Source organism: Coniophora puteana (assembly GCF_000271625.1).
Source record: "Coniophora puteana RWD-64-598 SS2 unplaced genomic scaffold CONPUscaffold_4, whole genome shotgun sequence".
Classification (NCBI taxonomy): domain Eukaryota; kingdom Fungi; phylum Basidiomycota; class Agaricomycetes; order Boletales; family Coniophoraceae; genus Coniophora; species Coniophora puteana.
In genome coordinates, this window is record NW_006913056.1 from 402300 (window position 1) to 425071 (window position 22772).

The 22772-nt window shown below is 52.0% G+C and overlaps 6 protein-coding genes across 6 annotated transcripts; 5 read left to right on the forward strand and 1 right to left on the reverse strand.

Moving 5' to 3' along the window:
• Positions 1-858: 858 nt before the first annotated feature.
• On the reverse strand, positions 859-5888 carry CONPUDRAFT_163781 (uncharacterized protein). Its single transcript, XM_007768494.1, has 27 exons — positions 5845-5888; positions 5448-5768; positions 5382-5394; positions 5259-5321; positions 5160-5193; positions 5090-5109; positions 4986-5028; positions 4903-4931; positions 4717-4775; positions 4563-4666; positions 4483-4509; positions 4398-4425; positions 4192-4344; positions 4051-4128; positions 3983-3994; positions 3653-3923; positions 3518-3593; positions 2662-2914; positions 2596-2608; positions 2379-2539; positions 1948-2025; positions 1790-1893; positions 1709-1735; positions 1624-1651; positions 1278-1571; positions 1210-1221; positions 859-1153 (listed from the first exon to the last, which is right to left on the reverse strand). Exons 2-27 carry the CDS (start codon positions 5582-5584, stop codon positions 868-870), a joined length of 2403 nt encoding a protein of 800 aa, XP_007766684.1. The 5' UTR covers positions 5585-5768; positions 5845-5888; the 3' UTR covers positions 859-867.
• A 1443-nt stretch (positions 5889-7331) lies between these two features.
• On the forward strand, positions 7332-8443 carry CONPUDRAFT_151752 (NAD(P)-binding protein; the record flags this gene model as incomplete). Its single annotated transcript, XM_007768495.1, has 5 exons — positions 7332-7353; positions 7405-7849; positions 7908-7915; positions 7972-8030; positions 8093-8443. 5 exons carry the CDS (start codon positions 7332-7334, stop codon positions 8441-8443), a joined length of 885 nt encoding a protein of 294 aa, XP_007766685.1.
• Positions 8444-9813: 1370 nt separating this feature from the next.
• On the forward strand, positions 9814-11694 carry CONPUDRAFT_80936 (uncharacterized protein). The gene is made up of 4 exons (XM_007768307.1): positions 9814-9892; positions 9953-10163; positions 10227-10430; positions 10484-11694. Exon 4 carries the CDS (start codon positions 10792-10794, stop codon positions 11212-11214), a length of 423 nt encoding a protein of 140 aa, XP_007766497.1. The 5' UTR covers positions 9814-9892; positions 9953-10163; positions 10227-10430; positions 10484-10791; the 3' UTR covers positions 11215-11694.
• Positions 11695-12220: 526 nt separating this feature from the next.
• CONPUDRAFT_51642 (multidrug resistance-associated ABC transporter) lies at positions 12221-18733 on the forward strand (the record flags this gene model as incomplete). Its single annotated transcript, XM_007768103.1, has 26 exons — positions 12221-12919; positions 12969-13049; positions 13108-13199; positions 13256-13306; positions 13358-13420; positions 13481-13574; positions 13634-13882; positions 13943-13982; positions 14039-14078; positions 14139-14383; positions 14465-14586; positions 14637-14662; positions 14726-14771; positions 14827-15267; positions 15335-15630; positions 15698-15767; positions 15826-15894; positions 15950-17089; positions 17145-17353; positions 17410-17633; positions 17685-17725; positions 17775-17855; positions 17914-17928; positions 17979-18027; positions 18079-18468; positions 18525-18733. 26 exons carry the CDS (start codon positions 12221-12223, stop codon positions 18731-18733), a joined length of 5082 nt encoding a protein of 1693 aa, XP_007766293.1.
• Positions 18734-19370: 637 nt separating this feature from the next.
• CONPUDRAFT_80939 (uncharacterized protein) lies at positions 19371-20372 on the forward strand. The gene is made up of 5 exons (XM_007768308.1): positions 19371-19484; positions 19545-19809; positions 19859-19934; positions 19982-20164; positions 20244-20372. The coding sequence occupies exons 2-3, from the start codon at positions 19637-19639 to the stop codon at positions 19869-19871; spliced, it is 186 nt and encodes a 61-aa protein (XP_007766498.1). The 5' UTR covers positions 19371-19484; positions 19545-19636; the 3' UTR covers positions 19872-19934; positions 19982-20164; positions 20244-20372.
• Positions 20373-20798: 426 nt separating this feature from the next.
• Positions 20799-22530, forward strand: CONPUDRAFT_100991 (asparaginase). The gene is made up of 4 exons (XM_007768496.1): positions 20799-21134; positions 21200-21856; positions 21917-22067; positions 22138-22530. The coding sequence occupies exons 1-4, from the start codon at positions 20859-20861 to the stop codon at positions 22254-22256; spliced, it is 1203 nt and encodes a 400-aa protein (XP_007766686.1). The 5' UTR covers positions 20799-20858; the 3' UTR covers positions 22257-22530.
• The last annotated feature ends 242 nt before the right edge of the window (positions 22531-22772 follow it).

Here is a 22772-nt window from a genome sequence, read left to right on the forward strand (position 1 = left end):
TTGCATCCCTACGGTGTGTTTCTTCTTTTCCTTTCGTAGCTTCTAAACAAGCAGTCATCCATGTCTAGATAGAGTGGGACCTTCATGGGCTCATTTTTTCGCGAGCAATACTTCACAAACACGCAGATTAGCTTGTTTGAACGTTGTTACTTGTTTCACCCCGCCTATCTGTTCGCTCTTTTAGACCTAACTGCTTGGTTTTATCAGTTTTCAATATGGACTTATCCTATCCAGTTACCTTTGCTCGATTTTCTCGTCCGAACGCTTTTTTTGCGCTTGTTAGCCCTTATTTATGCTTTGTGAACGTTGTCAGTGCATGAGCACTCCGTGTACTTTTTTTTAAATCAGCTTCGAAAACTAAGTCTCGAATGAGTTCCAATAAGTGATCGAGAAGTGACAAAAAGTAAATTAGGCCCTCAGCAAGCGGCGTGTCAATTTCCTGATGAGCATCATGCGTACACAAGCCCTGAGTTACCTACGACCAAATACCGCGCACTCTTCCCTGCAGCTTTGCATTTCACCGGGGATGTGACGAAGTTTGCGAAGGTTATTCTGGATATCGCGAGCATCACAGACAAGGAGGAGTGGCCCTTCCGTGTACCACTACACCGTGTTGCACTGGAAGCCGCGCGTAAGAAGGGGCACAAATTTCTGGATGCCGCAGAGACGCAGGCTTACAGATCACAGGATGTCTATCTGGATATTACGGGCTAGATTATGCGTTCAGGACCACCAGCCAAAGATTATGAAGAAGATTCCAATCATGAATTATGTACGGTGAAAATCGAACCAAATCCAGGTTTTACACGATATCGAGGGTATATAGCCTAGATGAACAGCGAAAACCACAAAACTTCTGATGCTACGTTAGATATCACTTGTCCGAAGCTTAGGGTTTGCACTGGGCAGTGCCTCGCACTCGTCTTCCGCTAGTGTGAAGGTACTCGAAGCCCCGTGAGGAGAAACTTCCGCCAACTCAAGATCCTCTCCTGAGCCGCGCATGCTTTCGTCAACTGTAGCGAATTCGAGGGTGGGAATAGTTCTCGTCGTAAGGTCTTGCCACCGCGAAGGCACTTGAGATCCTCCTAGCGTGAGCTTGTGATAGCTCTTGGGTAGGCTGAGAGTGATGCGGGATGTCATCGTGACCATGAATCTGAGAAGTAAGATATGAATGCGAAATGTCGGGAATATGTGTGAAAGCTTGCTTACAGGTACTGCAATCTGAACGATCGCGTCAGTTTCGCGACGAACCCATCCGAGCAAAGAAAGAAGCTCACTGTCCGAGGAGGTTCTTCAGCCCATGTGGTTCACGTTCCACCATAATGACGAGCATGACGTTGACGGTAAAGATCAGCCTGTGATGTAAGTCAAAGTGAGAGTCAATACTCCTAGCATAAATTGTAAGCATCCTGACTTGCCCGTAGAACAGTATTGCGTCGGTCGCCATTGTACGCGCGATCGTGTTTGCGTTCATATGCGGGCGGTAAGAGAATGTGCGCTTCAGTACGGAAGTGAGCACGACTGCGCCATACAAAAGTGGGAGCCAGACGCAAATAGACGCCATGTCTGCACTGAGCAAGGAAGGTCAGCGAGTAACTAGCCTTCGACGAGCGGTCTGCGTACGTGTTTCCGTAATACTGAAATGTGCATGCTGAGGAATAGGTTAATCAACATTATCAAGGAGACACCTCCATTTGCTTTGACTTACAGTGGACGACAGGTGTATGCATGACCGCTAACCCCAATCTGTGAAAAAATAGTCCCCTGTCGTACTGAGAAGTAAGCTTACCTCCTCCACCCACAATCAACAAGATTGAGACTACGGTCCACGCGGCATAAACCAGAATCAGAAAGAGGCATACAACATGATAAGCCCCGTATAATGCCATGACTCTGTCTCAATCGTCAATAAGTTCTGAGCCCCGCTCTGTGAGAATTTAACCTTACCTCTGGAACATCATGAACGCCGCAATATGTTGACCAATCTCTGACATGATCGGTTCATACTTAATGAACCGTTCGCAGCTGCAGTATTGTTAGACTGGTCACATGGGCAAAAGAGGTGCGTCTTACTCCTGAACATCATCAGCTACCAATGCAGGTTACACGAGAGGTGAACGCACGACAATGCTCCATGAAGTATCGGTGTTTGCTATGGATAGGATGCGGTCATTTGATGTACGCATCTGAACATACATCTGACGCACCAACAATATTAACAATGAAACCAAAAGGAGTGACATAACGATTCTACTTCGAGAAAAGTGTGAAAACTCAGAGAAAGTTGGACTTCTAAGAAGGTGCCCACAAATATGAACAAGTAAGACACTACCCAAATGAGCGATCATCACCTCCAACAAGCCTCGAATATGACTTACTAAGCGTTTTGCGCTTCTTCCATACTATCTCGACCTTGGATGGCCGCAGCATTCCCACGAATGTAAGTGACAGAGGGGGTGGCAGCGTACTGGCTCACCTCGTCGGAAAACGTCAGGAGATGGTCCCAGACTAGGACTGTAAATCCGAGGATCCCAACGCACTGTGAGACCTTGTTACACTGGAGTGTCAAGCGAAGAAACGTAAGATGAAGCGTACTGCGGTTGCCATCCTTCATATGTGGTCAGAATTTCTCCGCTACGATAGTACAACGGGCGAACTTACGCAATCTGCGCGTCCTCCACTATCAAATCATAGTAGGCCGTCTCATTGAGCGACGGAACGAGGCTGGAGTCGGCCGCCATCATCCCATGGGTCATACAGGTGGAGAATGTGCCAGGTTGAAGGTGCGGGGAAGGCGGCAGAAGGTGAAGCTCAGCGAGCATCGCGCCCGAGTGCGCCAGGTCATATGTATGTACCTGCGGCCAGTCCACTGTGCGGGCTATCGGGTGCTCGGACGTCACAAAAAGCGGCGACCCTGGATGGAGTTGGCTACGGCCAGGAACACATGATATTGCCTGGCTCGCGTATCAACCAAGGTATCAGCTAACCAAATCCGACATCATACGACGAACGTTCGGCGCATACGCAACGTGAAGTACCGATGTTTTGAGCTGTGGGCGTGCGGGAAGCCCCGTCGTGTCGATCAGCCTCGGTCTGTGTCGGAAACTTTGCCAACACAAATATTGACATGAGTACTTGCTAAAAGAAAGTGGCCTGATGTTGATGAGTCGAGGCGGGCAACCATAGGGGCTAGTCCACATGGAGTGATCGATAGCGTTAGATGGGTCCACCTCACGCGTCACGGGCTCAATCCGGGCTGGTGGGCGCTAGTAGGGGCCATCTCATGAGGTCGACAGAATGGTCTTCGCGAGGAACCGAACTCTCGGTACCACGAAGAACTTTTCTGAACATGCAAATATTCGTGCGGGGTGCGGGGCAGCTCCCTGAATACATGAGTTTTTTGAAGGCTCGGAGTTGGATCGGAGGCAAGTTGAACGAGCCGGACCCTGGTGACCTAATCAAACTATGTACCATCCCGGTGGCGGCTCTGTGAACGCACACGCTTGTGATAGCTTACTATCGTTGCCTTCGGCGTCATGAGTGCAGATGTTTGCGTTCTCTTCAATGTCTTTGGCATATTGAAGGTATATGACCTAGGTAAACAATGACTCAACAATAGGTTTCTTCTGCTACTACGTCAACTTCCGCCCACGCGAAGACTAGGGCTCGCACTGGCCAGCGCCTCGAGTTCTTCTTCAACCGGCGTAAGAGCCCTCGAAGCCTCGTTAGGACATGTATCTGTCAACTCGAGATCTTCTACCGAACCACGTATGCTCTCGTCAACTGTAGCGAACTCGAGTGACGGCATAGTCCGCGTCGTAATGTTCTCCCACCGTGAAGGCGCCTTCGAGCCCCCCAGCGTGAGTTTGTGATAGCTTTTGGGCAAGCTGAGAGTGATGCGAGACGTCATTGTGATCACGAATCTAGTACGGGCGAGGTCGTGAGTGCGAAACATCTGAGACATGTGCGAAGCCTTGCTTACAGGTACTGTATTCTGGGCGGTTTGTTGAGCTCCATGGCGTGGGTGACCCAAGAAGAGAAGAGACTTACTGTCCAAGAAGATCCTTTATCCCAACTGGTGCACGTTCGATCATAATCACAAGTAGCACATTGACGGTACAGATCAACCTGTGATGCGATTCACGTGTGAGTCAATGATCTCCAGCACGAATAGCAAATCACCCGGCTTACCCGTAGTATAATATCCCATCGGTAGCCATTGTTCGTGAGATAGTGTTTGCGTTCATATGCGGACGGTAAGGAAGGGTGCGCTTCAGTATAGACGCTAGCACAGTTGTGTCGTACAGAAGTGGGAGCCAGACGCAGATTGGCGCCATGACCGCACTAAGCAAGAAGATTAACATTTGGAGGTAACGGGCTGTGAGCGGTATGCGTACGGTTTTCCGTAGTAATGAAATGTGCATGCTATTACATGGATCATTCGTTAAATCCAATGTGATGGTCTCAGCTGTTTGAACTCACAATGAACGGCAGACGTGTGCATAACCGCTGACCTCATCCCATCAGAGATGGTGCCATATCGTGTTAAGAGGTAAACTCACCCCCTCCACCCACTACCAACCATAGAGCAACTATGGTCCATGCGGCATATACAAGGGCCAAAAAGAGACATACAACATGATAAGCCCCGTACAGCGCCATGACTCTATCCCGATAGTCAATAAATTCCATGTTCCGCGCAGAGTATGGCCGTACCTCTGAAACATCATAAACCCTGCAACATGTTGGCCAATCTCGGACATGATCGGTTCGTACTTGATGAACCGTTCGCAGCTATCGATGAGTCAGACAGTCCATAGTATCGCTTGCATGGCCGAAAGAGGAATGTCTTACTCCTGCATCATTAGCTAACAGTGCAGGTAACACGAAGGATGAACGTACGATAACACTCCACGAAGGATATGTGTATGCTAGATATGGTAAATGGTCTTTTAATCAATTTCAGGAGCATGCGAATGACGCACCGACAAGATTAACAATAAAGCCGAAAGGGGTGGCATAACGATTCTACTTCGAGAAGAGTGTGTGAAAACGCCGGAGACGGTTGAGCTTCTGTGAGGATACCCACGACAATAAACAGATAAGACACTGGCCATATGAACGACCAATACATCAACGAAGCCTCTAAATCAGCTCACTGAGCGTCTTGCGCTTTTTCCATACTATCTCAACCTTGGTTTACCACAACATTTCCGTCAATGATGAGTGACATGAAAAGTGACGACGTATTGGCTCACCTCATCGGAAAACGTCAAGAAATGGTCCCAGACCAGAACTGTGAATCCAAAAATCCCGACATACTGCGAGGCCTTCAAGGTTACACCCCAACGCAAGGCGATGATATGTGAAATGAAGCGTACCACAGTCGCCATGCTTCATATATGGTCAGCAGCCCTCCGTCACGATAGTAACAACCGTCGACTCACGCATGCTGCACGTCCGCCACCTTCATATCATAGTAAGCTGTCTCATTGAGCGAAGAATCAAAGAATCGAAGGCTGGAGTCGGCCGCCATCATCCCATGGTTCATGTAGATGAAGGAGGTATCGCTCTGAGAGCGCATTCAACGAAAGGCGAGACGGGCGGAGGGCAAAGCTAAGCTCAGCGCGCACGCGCCGCGGCCGAGTGCGCTAGATCATATACGCATGCCGCCGCTCCGCCGTGCGGGCTATCGGACGCTCCGAAGTTCCAAGATGCAGCGACCCTGAGATGGAGTTCGCGATGGCCAGGAACACTCCACATGATGCCTGCTCGGCTCGCGTATCAGCGAATCATTACCGCGAAGGTCCCGTGCATGGGTGGTGTTGAGTGGATGTGGGATACCTTATCATGCTGATCGGTCTCGGTCTGTGTGAGGACCTTCGTTGATTTTGACACAACCTGTTTGCAGCGTAAAGTGGCGTAATTGCAACCAGCAAGCGTAGGGCCTAATACGGAAAACAGCGCTAGAAGAACCCATGTAATGCCTTTCGGAGTTCTAGCCATCTCACGAGCCCGACCGAACGATCTTTGAAAGTATCCGACTCTCGGTGCAACCAAGAACTTTTTTGGACAAGCCGAATAGCCCCGGCATAGAGACGATGTAGATTTCTAGGTCGCTCGGGGTCAGAAAACACTGGGTAGATTGTGACGTCCACACTCCAAAGAAACAAAGATGTTCGAACCTCGAAGCCAACTTGAAGCTGGATGTCATGGTTGCAGAAAGAGCCAGTGGTACTGAACCATCGTTGCGACAACGAACTGGATTACGGCTAACTTTATCGCAGACGAGGAAGTGTATATATGCGGCGCGAGTTCTTCATCACCTTCTGACCTCGTTGCAGTTGGGCTTAGCATGGTTTTCCGCAGACCAACGAGGGTATCATAGGCGAAGCCGTGAGATTGTCGAGATCGTGCCAGATACAGGTGAGGCCCGTTTGTGCGTTCCTTACCAATTCAAGTAAATCGAGAAAGTCGGACTTAGGTGTGTTCCAGGGTCCGAGAAAGCACGTCTGTCTGTATGCGTCAGCTTTTCGTAGAGGTTGAACGAGGTGACGCTCCGGTCGGGCTACGTGGTACGCACCATTGCTCGGATTTCAGAGGCATATGTCCTCGTAGGAAACTTCAACGATCTTTCCGCAGGATCCATCGAACGGTCGAACCAAGAAACGAAAATGCGACCAAGAGGAGACAGATCTAGAGTGGCCGTCCCGGCATTACCCGAGCGGAGTTATGTGATCCGTTCTGGCTTTTAGCTCCGTTCGTTTCGGGTTCCGGTGATCTCAAAGCCCACAGCCCGGTCAACATCGTTCCGTTTGCCACACCATTGGACAGTCTCTGTTGCTCGTCGACGTCGAGGATCCGATCAAAGGGCACTAATCACTCTCGTTGGACATCAATGAAGCCACGAGCGACCACAGCAAGTCGGAGGCTGATTGTGGGCGTCTTGATATCATTCCACGCCTTGTGATGTGAGCCATTTTCCTACAATACATCTCTAACTCAAGCTAGGATCCTCCAAGGCCAGAGTAATACCATCAGCTCGTTGAATACTGTGCCTTTTAATGATCGGACCCCTTGACGTTCCGGCAGCGTTGGCTGTATCATTGCTGATAGAATCGCGATACTTCACGAGGAACGTGAAGTTGCCATGCTATGGATAGCATATTCTCCATCCATTTCTCACGTATTCGTTTGGACGGCTTGACACCTTCCAGATTATCCATTCTGAAATTTTGCTGTGTTTGCTCTGGGAGGCATATAAACCGTCTTATGCTCGCTCACCAGACCAGACAAGTTAGCATCCTAGAATACGACGACCTCATACCATAATGTTCTCAAAAGTATGGTTTAGTGAGTACTACCTGCATTTCGATCTCTTTTAGTGCTGATCGACGTTTACAGTCACCGGCGCCTCCACCGGCTTTGGGCGCTCCGTTACAGAGCTAGCTCTACGGAAAGGCGACAAAGTCGTCGCAACAATGCGTTCGCCAAAAGTCTTATCAGAACTCTCGGCGAAGTACCCGGCCTCGCAACTCCTCGTCTCCCGCCTTGATGTGACAAACTCTCAAAAGATAACATCCGTGTTCGATGAGGCTTGTGCGAAGTTTGGACGCGTGGACGTGGTGTTCAACAACGCAGGTCACTGTACAGTTTCAGAAGCCGAAGGAATGAGCGAGAGCAGCGCACGACGTCTATTTGAGGTTCTTTTCTGGGGCGCTGCGAACGTGACGAAGGAGGCGGTTCGTGTGTTCAGGGACGCAAACCAACCGCGTGGCGGCCACTTGGTGCAGATGTCTTCTAGGACCGCGTTGGAGGTCGTTCCCGGGGTGGCGCATTATGCTGCAGCGTACGTGTACTTCAAATCTTGATCTTGATCTCTGTCTAATCGTGCTTTCTTTTGGTAGTAAAAGTGGTAAGCTCTTGGTCATACTGATCCAGGACGAGGGAGATCTAACGTGACTGTTTCAGCGTTGGAGACCTTAACAGAAGGATATAAAGCCGAGCTGGATCCAACTTGGGGTATCAAGGTCCAGCACTTCGTTCTTAATCATAATCTATCTTCAACTGACCGCTATATCCACTCTCACAGATGTCAATCATAGAACCAGCACTCTTCCGCACCGGCTGCGTACCTAGAAACATCATTGAACCGGTCCACCCCGCTTACAGCGACCCCTCCTTGCCTTCACGCAAGTATCGCAGCATCTACCCAGGGGCTGATCAGTTCTCGGACGGCGACTCGAATAAGCTTGCACAAGCGATCTACAGGCTCACATGCATGGATGATCCTCCGTTCCGCCTGCCGCTACATCACGTTGCAGTCTCCGCCGCGAGAAAGAAAGGGCTGAACTTTATACAGGTGGCTGACAAGTTTGCAAGCTGGTCAAATGATATTTATCTTGACGACGCTGATATCGCAGCTGCGGGGGTGACGCGATAGGTGAGCAGCTAGAATTTGAGGTCTGAGTAATGTAAAGCCATACATAATGAGACGTACAAATCTGGGGTAAAGGGAGATATTTACGTAGAGTGTATAATCAACAATTTATGGGATACAGGTCCCTGCGTACTATATCACAAATCAATAGGTGTAAATGAGTATCCCAGAACCAGCGTCAATCTCGAAAAACTGTAGCTTCCCTTTCAGATGGTTCTAATTCATGGACATCGACGCAGGCGCTAATATCAGACGCCCTGATCGCTGACGCGCTCTGTGTCTCCTCATTGTAAATGATTTTGAGGGTTCCAACCCATGCATCTTCCTCGTTCTGGAGCTTGAGAACGATGTGCTTCGAACACTGATGAAGCGGAAACACCAGCCAAACTTTCGGTCTTTTCCGAAGCCATTTCCAAGTCCGACTGTCCGCACAGAATCGGCCTTGACACGCCATCGCGTGGACGTCGATTTATAACTTGAAAACTTCCCTCAGAGTGACGTTGAGACCACCGCCTCACTGTCTAGTACAGCATCCTCTCATTTGGAAAAGGTCTCTCAACGGCAACTCTGACGTGGCGCTTACTCCTGCTTACTCCTGGGGACGCCATTGTTATCTCGGAGGCTTTGAAAATGCAAACTGTAAATATGTTCATTGTCATCCAGGCATCTGATTTGTACTAGAACATGCACGCACGCTTTGCCTCCGCTAACCGCCAAGCCTCCGCCACAGAAAACGAGTGCCTTATATCCTCCGAAAATGCGCTCAGCTGACATTCGCGCTGAATTTCCATCTGTGGCCCGGGGCCATTGCTCCTGCCCATTCAAGTTGAGATATCGTGCATGCGCTAGTATGCCCGCGCCATCACTCGTCGGTTCCTTCTCCGTCCTTCTGGAGCTTCTCACTTCTCTGGTGTGCTTCACGGCTTCTCGCAAAGGGCAGAACATATCCTAGTGAGTGTATATTGTCCCATCTATGAGCGATACAGCCACTCACGGGAAGGCACATGTGCTCAGAGAGATCCAGACATTACGTATCCGCACTGCCTTGAGAACCGCCCTACGCCCAACAGTTGTGCGCTGATCACGACTTGAAACAGCTGTTCGTCAAGGCGGGCTTTTCGTGACTTCCCCTTGACATACATTGCGACATACTCTGCCCGCGGTGCCTCCGCGTCGTGTTGCCTGCCAATGTCCTCGACATGGAACTTCACGCTCAATGATACGAGTCCCGTCTTCACGTACTCGCCGTATTGTGAGCGCTTCTTGCTATCACTGTTCCACGCACTTCTGACCAAGATGCGGGTGGTGTAGCCGACGGGCAGGTCGCAAATGGCTGGCAGATCTGGTATTCGAGCAGCGGGTTTAATGGGACACAGGTCTCCCATACCGGTCGTGGGTCGACTACGCACTTCACGTCGCTGTCGGGGGCGAGCGTCACGCTGCAGTTCTACGGTAAGCTCTAAGACTTTGGTTTATTCTGTTGGTCGAGGGTCATGATGAATGGGTTACCAGGCGCTGGGATCGAGCTTTATGGAACTACGAACAGCTCGTACCAAGTGACCCTCGATGGCAGTCAAAGCACTGGGGCAGCTAGTGGAAGCAGCTTGTTTTCGCAGCTGTTAGCCCCTGGATCTCACAGTGTCACCTTAACCGCTTTCCCAGCCGGTGCGAATGAGATGCTTGGTCTTCAATACGCGACGATGGTCATTCCATCGAGTAATGGGTAAGCAGGCTTCGTCCTTCGCTATTTACATTGTTGATCCAGTAGCATTCCTTCCGTATGTAGTCAAACGTCCCCACCTTTGCCAATACAGATACGGACGTTTTGACATACCAGGGAAGCTGGAAAACCAGCAACGACCAGGCGATACCGAACGGCGGGACGTACCATTCAACCTCGTCCACAGGCGCGAGCGTTGGCATGCAATTCATGGGAGAAGCCGTCGAGGTCGTTGGGGTCACAAACTACATATGCATGAACTATACAGTGGTACGTCGCTTCTTCCCTGTCCCTAGCGTTCGATTATAACCCCCAGGTTCGAGCGCATAGACGCTCGATGGAAATGAGACGCCAACAATGAACCAGAGCAGCTATTCTTTTGTCCCTGAGACGACAATGTTCTTCCAGAGCGGCCTGGATCCGACCATGGTGCACACGTTGAACATGACGCAGACGTCCGCTGAGACGTCGAGCAATCAGTACTTGCTGGCGTTTGATTATATCACGGTTTATGGATACCAAGCGTGAGTCCTCCACGCATCTTTCTTTGCTTGGCTCAAGAAGCCATGTCGGAACTGCCAGACCGCCTGATTCGAATCCATCAGCGAATAGCGGCGGCTCGTCGTCCGGCATGAATCTGGCCGGCCCTATTGCGGGAGCAATCGTAGGAGCTCTCGCAGCGGTTGTTGGTATCGTCACCTTTATCTGGTGGCGGCGGCGTCGGCCAGTCAAAGTGAGACCGCGATCTAAAACCGAAGTCGCCATGGACATGGAAGAAGCGCGCGATGACGATCCCCCGCTACTCGTCATCGCACCCGGTAGACGCAGCGAGAAAGCAAAGTTGAACGGTAACTGGTCGCCTGCAGCGTCACCAGAGGGCAGAGGTGACCTTGCCCGCATGGACTCCGTAACGCCATCTGCCAGATATGCCGCTGCGATGAGCGAGTTCGGCTTCGAGCGCGCCGGGCCGCCCGAGGGCACTGCGATCGCTTCGAGCGGTGTAGAACCCCGCTCTGATATGCTGCCCCCAGAAGCCGAGGCGCAGTCAACCTAGAAACCACCGATGTCCGGCTCGCCAAGCTCCCCATCTCTTATCGCGAGGTCTCAAGCTCGAGACTCTCCCGACGCGCAACTCGCCTCAGCGGGACGGCGGGCGCTGTCAGTACCACCCGCGCCCGGAGCAACACCGTCTCCTCCGCCTTCGATGGGGAACCCACAGCAGTCCCCGGCGCAGGAGCTCGCGCGGGCGGTAGTGCAGGAGGCTGAGCAAACGAGCGAATCTGGGATGCAGCTTTCTAACAACGAGATCGACCGGATTGTGGAGATGGTTGCGTCGCGGATCGATCAGCCTACGCATCACTCGATGCCACCGCCAGAGTATAGGACGCGGTGACAACGACCGAAGAGCCTGTGTTGGTTTTCTCTAGGATCATTGATGTACTGTATCATTTCGTCTCGTATACTTTGTTTCCTGGCAATGGGTGTGCTGTGCTCACGTTTCCTTTGTGTTTTGTAATTCGATGCATGATCAGTTCCTCGTGTCAAAACATCGCGCAAGGCATGCATGTTACGCACTTGTCTTATGGAGGACGTCAAATGAGAGTTCATCAATTGTCAAAGACATCTTGAGCTGGGTAGGAACTTTGAGATTGCTTTGAGAGCATTGATGAGGTCTCGAGGCAGAGCTTGAGGTAGAGACCCGAGACGGAGAAAGCTTCGGAGTGAAACTCCGAGCCGACTTCCGGTCCCGAAGTCGGCGGTGTTTGCTTAATATTACTTTCACCTTACTATCATGCATATATGCATAAGGTGTCCTGCACTCATGACTTCGCTCAACTTATGCCTCCCCTCTTGCCCGTCCTCGGGCACAAGTGGACAGACATTCATCATTTCCCGGTGACATTGCGTTATCGCGCCCCCATCGTGTGACACCCAGCCGTAACCAAGCCGTATTTTGGGAGCCTCACTATTACCATCATCTTCCCCAACGGGTACTAGAGGCCGTGCGTTGGTGTGCGCCACTATCTATCTTCCTTGACTTAGGCCAAACACCTGCGTAGATGCCTCTGTGCAACGGGAGCGCACCGCTCGACTTCTCTGAGTCCTGCGTACGCTTGACATGGGCTGCTCTCTTCCCTGCTATCGTCGCTGCTCTCCTCTGCTTAACATTCATCCCTCTCCCCGCCTTCGCCAAGGAGTACGCATATAGCACCTCCAATCCATTTGCACGTTTCATCACCCTTCCCGAGGCTGAGGCTCTCGCCGCAGGGACCTCATCCGCACCTCAGGCTCAAGCAAGCAACACCAACTCAGATGCAGTTGGCGTGACGACTCCTTCAGGGGCTTCCCTTTGGCGCACACTGGTTCTTTCCCTGTTTGCTACCCTCGAAGCTCTGGCATGGCTTGCCATCGCATCCATACTTATAATCCCCACCGGCCCTTCGCGCGACGACGTTTACACCAACGTCTTGATCGTCCTCCTTGCATCTTCATGGGTGTATGCGGCTGTCGTGCCCGTGGCGCGTCCTTGCGCAACAGTGCACTACGACCTCTTCATACTTTACCTCGTGCAATTCGCGGGTGGTATCATCCTTCTCGGTGGCACTGTCTACGAACACAAGATACGCCATGTCCCGTTGCCTTTGCCTTGCGGACTTGCGGTTATGGTTGCCAACGTGATAGTGGTACTGTTGCTGCTGTTAACTGTGGTGACGATGCCGATGGGGATACCGAGGGCAGCGGTCAAGCCAGAAGACTTGGTGAGTACTTTGATAGCGCTAGTGCACTTTCATGCTAAAGTTTGGTCAGGGGTCGAAGGTGTCCACGGAGGACTACATCACTCTTCTTGGTAGAATAAGCTTCTCGTGGGTGTTCCAGTTGATAAGAAAGGTCCGAGTTGCGCCGTATTTGCCATTCCAGCCGAATCTAACATGGTGTTTGGCTGCAGGGGTCTAAATCAACGTTGTATGAAGATGATGTCTGGGACCTCAGCCCGACAGTACAGTCACGCCCAGTCTTTTCCCGCTTTGACGATCTTTCGTAAGGCTTGAGTTAGTCGTGTGTGATTCAATTTGACGCTCGGCTGCTGCTGTTAGCCAAAAGTCTTTGCTTCGCCATCTCTGGCAAGCGAACTCGTTGGATATCATGTATGTTGCCGTGCAGTATCCATAGGGGCCCAGCTGATATACATACCCTAGCATTGACTTCATAGGAGCAACCATCAAGATCACCCTCAAGTACGCGTCTCCGTTTTTCCTCAAGTGCGTAACCTATCTCTCTCATATCATCATCGGTCGCTTGGCTGACTTCACATTACTGAGGCGAATCCTAGACGCCGTAGCAGACCCGACCCCGGAAAACCGCGCCCGGGCGTTCGTCTACGCTCTTCTGGCGTTCACATGCACACTTTTGAAGGTATGCATCTTCACACTTCATCACATGCCTTCACATCCTCATGTGTCCATGTCCTACAGGGCCAGGCTGAAGCACAACACCTTCGGGTCAGCCTACGTGCCGCGACGCGCATCCGCGTGGAGCTCATGGCCGCCGTATATAACAAGGCGCTCAAGCGCGCGGATTATTCTGGTATTGTCGACAAGTCAAAGCTGCAAAAGGATAGCGCGGACGGAAGCAAGAAGGGAGCGGAAAAGGATGGGGATGAGCCGACGGCGGGGGCAGACGTGGGCAAGATTGTGAATCTTATGGCTGTTGATGCGAATAAGGTGAGATCAACATTCTCCTTTGAGGTCGTCAATTGGATGGGCTATTTATCGTCGGTGTAGGTTTCAATGATGGTGTCTTTATTGTGCATGTTCTACGGAGGTATGTTCCCTCGTGCTTCCATAGCCACGCTACTCTGACGCTATCCTTTTCAACAGCGCCCATCGAGATCGCCATCGCGAGCATCTTCTTGTACAAGTACGTACCCCCTTTGTCTCTATTCCCATTCCTCGTCTGACATTCTCGACCCGCTCTCAGCGTTCTCGGCTGGTCCACCTTCGCTGGCTTCTTAGTCCTTGTCCTCATCTGGCCGCTGAGTTCGTTCGCTGCCAAGCGGCGCGTGCGCATCCAGAAAGGCGTCTCCGCGTCGCGCGACCGGCGCATGGGCATCCTCAACGAGCTCCTTGGCGCCGTAAAGTTTATCAAGTTCTTCGCGTGGGAGGAACGGTGGATCGACAAGACGATGCAGGCGAGGGGAGAGGAGATCGGATGGATTGTGAAAGGTGAGCCGACAGCCAGGCTGATTGTTTATTGTGTAGTACAAGAGGTGAGGTGGCTGTGACTAACGAGTTGGCGCATTGCAGCGCAGTTCAATTCGGCGATCTTCTCGATGGTCTGGCTATGTGCGCCGTTTTTCGTTTCGTTCGTTTCGTTCACGGTGTATGTGTCGCTGGGAAATGAGTTGACGGTCTCAACTGCGTTCGCGGTACGTTGTGCTTTGAAGCCGATTGATCGCAAATTCTGATTTCCGCTCAGGCCATCGCGTTGTTCGGCCTGATTCGGTAAGAGCGGCTCCTTAAGCTCCCAAATCTCCAGCATAACCTATGCATCACGATATCCCGCAGTGTTCCCATGACCTCTCTGCCGAACTTTGCCGTTCAGTTCCTACAGGTAAGTGTAATACCACTACGATTCGGTGTGCAATCGCTTCATGTCACTCCCTCAGACCCTCGTCGCCATTCGCCGCCTAGAGACGTACCTCAATGAAGAGGAGGTATCTTCCCAGGTCTCTTCTCTCAAGCAAACAGAAGAGTCTCTCGCCGCCGAGAGCGTCATAGAGGGCCTCGCCATTGAGAACGGCTCGTTCAAGTGGAATGCGGTTCCCGACAAGCCCGAGGAGGACTCAACCAGCAAGAATGCTAAGAATGGCAAGAAAAGGAAGCACGGAAAGGACGTATCGAGGGACACAATCTCGACTATGTCTAGTCAGCCATCTACGAGCGATGCGGAGTCGATGACGCTCGCGGACTCGGGGTCGGCGAAGGGCGCGAGTACCAGCGGAGTCGAGGACCGCCGGTTTGAGCTTCAAGATATCAGCGTACGCTTTCCCGAGGGCCAGCTGAGCGTTATAACTGGGCCGACGGCGAGCGGGAAGACGGCGTTGCTTGTTCGTATTTTCTCATCCCATGCCCTTCTTACTCTATCTAATCAACCCCCATGACGGGAACGCGTAGATGGCCCTCCTCGGCGAGATGACGCTCACCCAGGGTAAACTGCTCATGGCGAAGAACACCCGGCGCGTTGACGAGCACGGGTACATGCACTCGTTCTCGTACGCTGCGCAGATGCCGTGGCTCCGGCACCAGTCGATTAAGGACAACATTCTGTTTGGGTACCCTTACGACGAGGAGCGGTACAACGACGTCGTCGAGTGCTGTGCGCTCAAGCCGGATTTGGATATTTTGGAGGACGGGGATGCGACGGAGATTGGGGCGAGGGGTGTGAGCTTGAGTGGAGGGCAAAAGGCTCGGTAAGTGACAGCTCGTTCTCTGATCAGAGCGGAAGACGTTGGAGATGAATAATGTGACTGGCTACAGTGTCGCCCTGGCAAGAGCGGTGTATGCACGGACAAAATACGTGCTCCTGGATGACCCTCTGAGTGCAGTGGTAAGAACTTTGGCCCATCTCCTGTTTTTTTTGTCTTCGCTAACTCTGCCGATACCAGGATAGCCACACCGCACGTTTCCTGTATGAGAGGCTCTTATGTGGGCCGCTATTGGCTTATCGCACTGTTGTAAGTCACGTTTGATATGGGTATGTAATGAACATTGACCGTGGCATTGTGGCAGATCCTTGTCACACATCATGTCGAACTTGTCCTGCCAGGAACCCACTACCTCATCCGCATGCTCAACGGTAGAATTGACACACAGGGCACTACAAAGGAGTTACGTGCACAGGGTGTTCTACAGGAGATCGCGAAAGACTCCGCCGTCGAGCTCAAGGAAGAAGGTCATCTTGTAGCTTCAGATGGTCCTGCCGAGTCACCTGCAGACGCTGCGACTGAGGTAGGGCAGGACCCCAATGATTCCGGTAGGAAACCGAGGAAACTCGTCAAGGATGAGCATCGCGAGGAAGGCGTCGTCAAGCGGGCGACATACAAGGTTTACATGAAGGCTTCGTCGTACTGGACCTGGATCATAGTGTGCACCTCGATCGTCGTTTGGCAGGCCATCAGTGTTGCGGAGAAGTTGTGGATCCGCGAGTGGGGTACGGCCTACGGTACCCATGTGTCCCAGTCCGCTTCGTACGGCCATGTATCCATGGCGCTGGTTGACAACGAGGCTGCGTACAGCGAGCTCGTTTTCTACGCACACCAGCTTGGCCAGAACAGTCCCCATCATGTTCATGCCCAAACTTCTCCCGTTGGAGTACAGGTTCTTCCAGATGCACACATCCACCCGCTCTTCTACGTCGGAGTTTATGGTCTCATCGGGCTCTCCTCAGCACTCGCCTTGGTCATCACCATACTGGTGCAATTCACCGGGGCCCGGCGCGCCTCGCGCCTCCTGTTCCGGCAGCTGCTCGAGCGCGTCGTGCACGCGACGATGCGCTGGCACGATGTCACGCCCACAGGACGAATGCTCAACCGGTTTGGCAAGGACTTCGAGAAGATCGACGACAGTGTTGCCGTCTCGCTCACCTCGATGACTATATGGCTCGTGACGTTCGTTGCGGCCATTATCACCATTGCAGTGTTTTTCCCGATCTTCCTTGTCCCTGCTGCGATGCTCGGGTATTTTTATTATATGATTGCGATGGGATATGTGAGCACGGCGAGGGACCTGAGGAGGATGGAGAACAATTCGTGGAGTCCGATTTTCTCGGGCTTTGGGGAGCTGCTGGAGGGGATCGTCACGGTGCGCGCGTTTTCGGTCGAGGGGCGGTTTATGGATGGGTTGCATGTGAAGATCGACGCCGCTACTAAGGTTCGTCTCCTTCCCATTGGCCCCCGTATTGTGGTGGCTTACTTGCGTGGTCTAGTTGTGGTACATGTTTTGGATGTCGAATCGCTGGCTGCTGCTCTACCTCGACTATCTCGGCTCCCTGGCAGTCCTGATAACAACGCTCTTCACGCTCTCGGGCTGGGTGGACGCTGGTATCGCCGGCGTGTGCATCACGAGCGCAATGACGTTTACGGATAGCGTCTTTTCGGCGTGTCGGTGCTGGGCTGATCTTGAGCTTGACCTCAGGTGAGTAGCGTGCGCACATGTTTTGGGTGTTGCCTTAGCTTAACAATTGCACGTAGCTCTGTGGAACGTCTCGTCGAGTATCTTGACCTTCCCCAGGAGCCTCCTGCCGTTGTCGAGACGAGCCGTCCTCCGGCGTACTGGCCCTCGAACACCGGATCGACAGATCTCATCTCGGTGGAGGATCTTGTCGTCAAGTATGCACCTGAATTGCCACCCGTCCTGCGGGGAGTTTCGTTCTCTCTCAAACCAAGGGAGCGAGTCGGGCTGCTTGGGCGCACTGGTGAATATATTCGGCTTTGATGTCTAACTTGCGCTGAATTTGCGGTAATAGGTAGCGGAAAGTCTACACTTGCCATGAGTATCTTGCGTTTCGTGAGTGGCTGTCAACATGGGCGTTAATGAGGAATTAACACTTTGATAGGTCGATCCTGCTAGTGGGCGTATCGTCATAGACGGCATCGATATTTCGAAGATTGGTATTCATGACCTCCGTTCGCGTATAGTACGTTTCCGTCTTTCAACCCAAGATACCACTCTCACCTCAAACCTTTTTCAAACAGACGTTCATCCCTCAGGTATACCGTTCGCCTTCGATAGGCTGTCCGTTTCTAACCTTATATTGCAGGATGCCGCCCTCTTTTCTGGGACCCTTAGGGAGAATCTAGACCCGTTCAGTGAGTGAAATCAGAGTCTTATCCTGACCAGGCCTTACAATCCGCCCGCAGATGAACACGAAGACATTGAATGCCTCGACGTTCTCTACCGCGTCCGGATGATCTCAGAGAGCGCTTACCAGTCCCAACGAACATCCCAAATGCCCTCTCGCGCGTCGACTTCCCAGAGCGCTCCACCAGACTACGCCGCTTCCACCGTCGTCTCCACGTCTTCGACCGAGCTAGACACCAAAACGAAGATATCGCTGGACACCCAAGTTTCAGCGGGTGGAACAAACTTCTCACAGGGCCAGCGGCAGCTAATCGCTATGGCGCGCGCCTTACTGCGCAGGAGCTCGATCATCGTACTCGATGAAGCTACGAGCAGCATCGACTTTGAGACGGACGCGAAGATCCAAGCGACGATCCGCGAGGAGTTTACGGACTCGCTGCTGCTCACTGGTACGTGAACTCGGACCTATCCTAGGTGTAGAACATGTACTGACGTATCATTGAAGTGGCGCACCGCCTGCGTACAATTATTGACTATGACCGGCTGGTTGTGCTCGATAATGGCGAGATCGCCGAGTTCGACACGCCATTGAATTTGATACAGAAGGAAAACGGGATCTTTAGGACGATGTGCCTTAAGAGCGGGACGTTTGCCGAGCTGGAGGCGGCTGCAAAGGCTAAGGTTGAGCGAGAACAGAACGCTAGTCGGGCTTGATGCCCTATGAAAAATGACTCCGTCGCTACTCATTGTAGTAGGTTCCTTCTCTTTGGCACTCATTCTACTCCATTGGGCCTAGATAATAGCCTGAAATAGTACAGAAGTTGTCAAAATGCGAGAATGGAATTTGAATTCCATACCAAACATCGTCAACCTGGTGTTCGATTCCAATCTGAATCTTAGCTTATGATATTGATTCTGGCTCCGTTTCGAATCCCCTTGAACCAAATCGTGTCAGTGCAAACACAAATCCATTCTATTAAGAGTCGCGACGTCGATGTCGGTATACTTGGCACAGTAGCACCATTAATCCTGATTGGTAAAAGGGTGGTGTCTTTTCTTATATCCACTGGGAGCTATATACAATGCCAGCTTTGCTTTAACTAGGTTATCTGAGATTGAGGTGGCTCTAATTATCTCAGTGTCAATTCCGAATAAAACAAGCCGGTTGCAGCAGTAACAGTGAAAGCCGAAGACAACAGCCTGCTGCCTTATGAGATCCTATGGGGGCTGCGCCACTGCGGGGTCTGAAAGAACTTGCCTAATCCAGTCGTGCTCCTGACTTCGTGATAAGGCGCGTTGGGGAAAGCAGATTTGTTGAAATGCACCTTTCTCCCCAACGTCTCCCACTCCCCTCGACGACATCCTCCTTGCCCAGCCAGCACCAACGCTGGTGCCGTCTCGCCTCTGTTTCAGCATGTTTTCTCCCTCTGCGTTGGTCACGGACAGCATGGTTTTTCCCTGGTATGTGAGTACTACTTATTTCCCGTGCGCCTGCGACTACTTGTGCTAATAAAGTATGCAAATAGAAATAGTAGCATTATGCCACAGATGTAGACAAGCCTACTAGCGTGTCTCATCTGGAGAAGCAAACAGACGATAGAGGCGGGGGAAAACAGGATGGAGGGAGAAAGAGTAGCAAAGCGACTCGGGATTGAGGTAAGCTCCCGAAAACACGTCAGCCAGCACGTCCGTGACACAGTCTCAGGAGATGCCTCGGAAGAAGAAGGGCCTAAGGATACCGGGAAGATAAGCACTGGATGGATTAGTATGCCAACAGAGATATGTACTATGTGAGTTCCAGGTTCCTTTTCCCCTTCGCATGTCTAATGGTGTTTATAGGCATATATTTTAGCCTGGGCGCTCGACAAGACATGTACTTGGTCGTTACTTTTGCAGTCTCTCTGAGGACCTATAACAGGTTCATCTTGGTGCCCCTCTTGCGTGCAATGCTCATCTGTATGGCAGATTTACGAGCAGCAGTTCAAGGACGCGAAGGACGAAAGCCGCTCTCGGAAAACGCAAGCGCAACACAACGTGATCCCATCCCTTTCCATTCGACGCTGCTTCATTCGACTTTCCTTGCTCTTTTTCACTCGTTCTCTCCGATTGCTATCATTTGCCACCCTTTCGTACTATTTCGTTTCGGTGAGATTTTCGGTGCTATCCTTTCATTTTCATTGCTCATTGGCTCTCGTTGGCTCTCGTTCGTACTCTTTGGCAACAGGTAGGAACGATCGTCAAAGAGTGTAAATAGATCCATTCACTACCATTTTGTCGCTACGGTTTCGATTCGAAATATCATTGCTGCTCTTTGTACTCTATTGGCTTACTTTAAGGGAAATTTGAATATTGCCACTCGTTGGGATATAAGTACGAAAGAGTATCAAAGAGTGGCGACGGAGTCATTTTTCATAGGGCTTGATGTCGCGGGGACTACGCCTCGTTCAAGATTTCGACTGCTTGACCTAACTCTATCTTGCTTAGTTTGCCTGTTTGTATGTGTCTACTGATTGTGATTTTCACCGTATAATTAGGAGGCTGGCACTTCTCAAAAAGCTGGTCCGTTGCATAATGAGTGTTTGGCTTGACACATAAAATTCAGAGGTAGGCAATAGGTCCAACGAGTTCGATGTCAAGCTCGCGGCCCAGACACCGGATAGTGCCGAAGCAAGTTCCCACACTGTTACCATGGTGCATGTGGACGGCGGACGGGACCGAGGGAACTGTCTCCATAATAACCGACCATGTTCACATCTTATCTCCCCAGGTTGATACCCCACTGGCAGGACATCTGCAGCTGACCTTCAAGCTGACTGGAACGGCTGCACAGTCCTTCACCATGCCATCCACCAAATCAACTCAGACGAAGGGCTCACAGGCCGACAAGTTCACTCTCGTCATCCATGGCGGCGCCGGGACGATGTCCAGGGACGGATCGACGCCCGAGAAGCAGCGCAGATACAGAGTCATGCTCGGCGAGGCGCTCAAGGCGGGCCACGAGGTGCTGCAGAGTGGTGGGGAGGCGATGGACGCTGCTGTCGCTGCTGTGAGCGTCATGGAGGACTGTCCGTTGTTCAATGCAGGGAAGGGCGCGGTGTTCAACGTTGCTGGTAAGGTGAGCGTGCTCCTCCAGCATCCTTCCGAGAGCTGGTATTTACAAAGAAGTGGTCTTATCGCTAGAACGAGCTCGAAGCCTCCCTCATGCTCTCTAGGTCCCCCGCCTCGCACCCCGCAATGCCAGCTTCGCGACGTGGCACATCGCTCACGCTCCTCACACGCGCTCGCAATCCGTCGCAGCTCACTCGTGCTATTTACCTGGCGCCTGGCCTCGCGCCGCACCCGATGCTCTCCGGTGCCGCGTCCGAGGAGCTCGGCGCGGAGCTGGGTGTCGAGCTCGTCGACCCATCTTATTTCTGGACGGAGGCGCGCTGGCGCGAGCATCAGCGCGGGCTTGGGCTGCCAGAGGAGCCCGTGCGCTACCCTGGTACCCCTGACTCTGAGATAGACGTGGAGTCCACGACGGACGTCGGCTCGGTTGAGGGCATGAAGAAGGAAGGCGTGGAAGGAGAAGAAGACTGGACACCGCTGGATCTCATGCCGACCGGTACGGTTGGCGCCGTCGCGCTCGACCAACGCGGTTGCATCGCCGCTGTTACGTCCACCGGTGGGCGAACGAACAAGCTCGTCGGGCGCGTGGGCGACACGCCCATCATGGGGGCTGGATTCTGGGCCGAGGAGTGGAAGCGCGACGGGAGCTTCTTCAAGAAGACGTGGGACAAGCTCCGGGGGAAAGCAAAGGTGCAGGCCGTCGGTGTTTCTGGGACGGGCGATGGCGATGTGAGAGGGATTCTTTTCTCTTCGGTTGTTGGACTCTAAGCTGATGATATGTGCGAACAGTACTTCATCCGTCAGGCAGCAGCGTCCACCATCGCGCGCCGCATGCAGTACCTCGACGAGTCTGTAGAACAGGCCTCCCAGACCGTCGTCAGTGACCTGTTCACGCAGGGAGGTATAGGTGGTGTCATCGCTCTCGATCGTGAAGGAAACTGTACGTTTTCTTCAGCTTGAATGAGCTCGCTGCCGTGTAGCTCATGCCTTTCATTCGTTTGTGACTTCAGACTCGCTCCCGCTCAACTCTAGCGGGATGTATCGAGGGGTCGTCAAGCCAGACGGGATACCCAAGACAGCGATCTTCTTCGACGAGGACGTGTCCGAACTCGATCCCAGCCATGGCTAGGTTTGATATCGATCGCTGCAGCAACTCGGCGTTCACCAAACTGTGGCGTGGACGGTCCGAGTGAAGATCATCAGGATTTTCTGCGATTAGATACTATTTGATTGGTGAACAGGTAGAGATCGTCGAAGCTATCATGCGATAGAGTGTACGTTGTATAAATATCCTCCATGTTGTGCGTTTGCGCAGAGGTCATCATGTTACAGATTCACTCAGGGGTGAAAATAGCAGAAGTTCACACGCTCCGAATTGTTAGCCCGACAATGGAGATGTCAAGTCTTTCCAATTCATTCTTTCCGACGCTCTTATGCCTTCGTGATCCAGACAAGACATGCGACTTTGTGGGCTGTCGGGCTGAGAGACCAAGCCGCGTCTTTTTTCAAGACAAGCCAAGACAATGAACACAATGCCTCCGTACATTCAAGGTGATGGCAACAGCGGCGGATCTTGCTTTTTCTCGTGGAACCATCAACTGCGTCTGCAACGATCCGTTCATTGTCACCATCGGAACCTCTGATC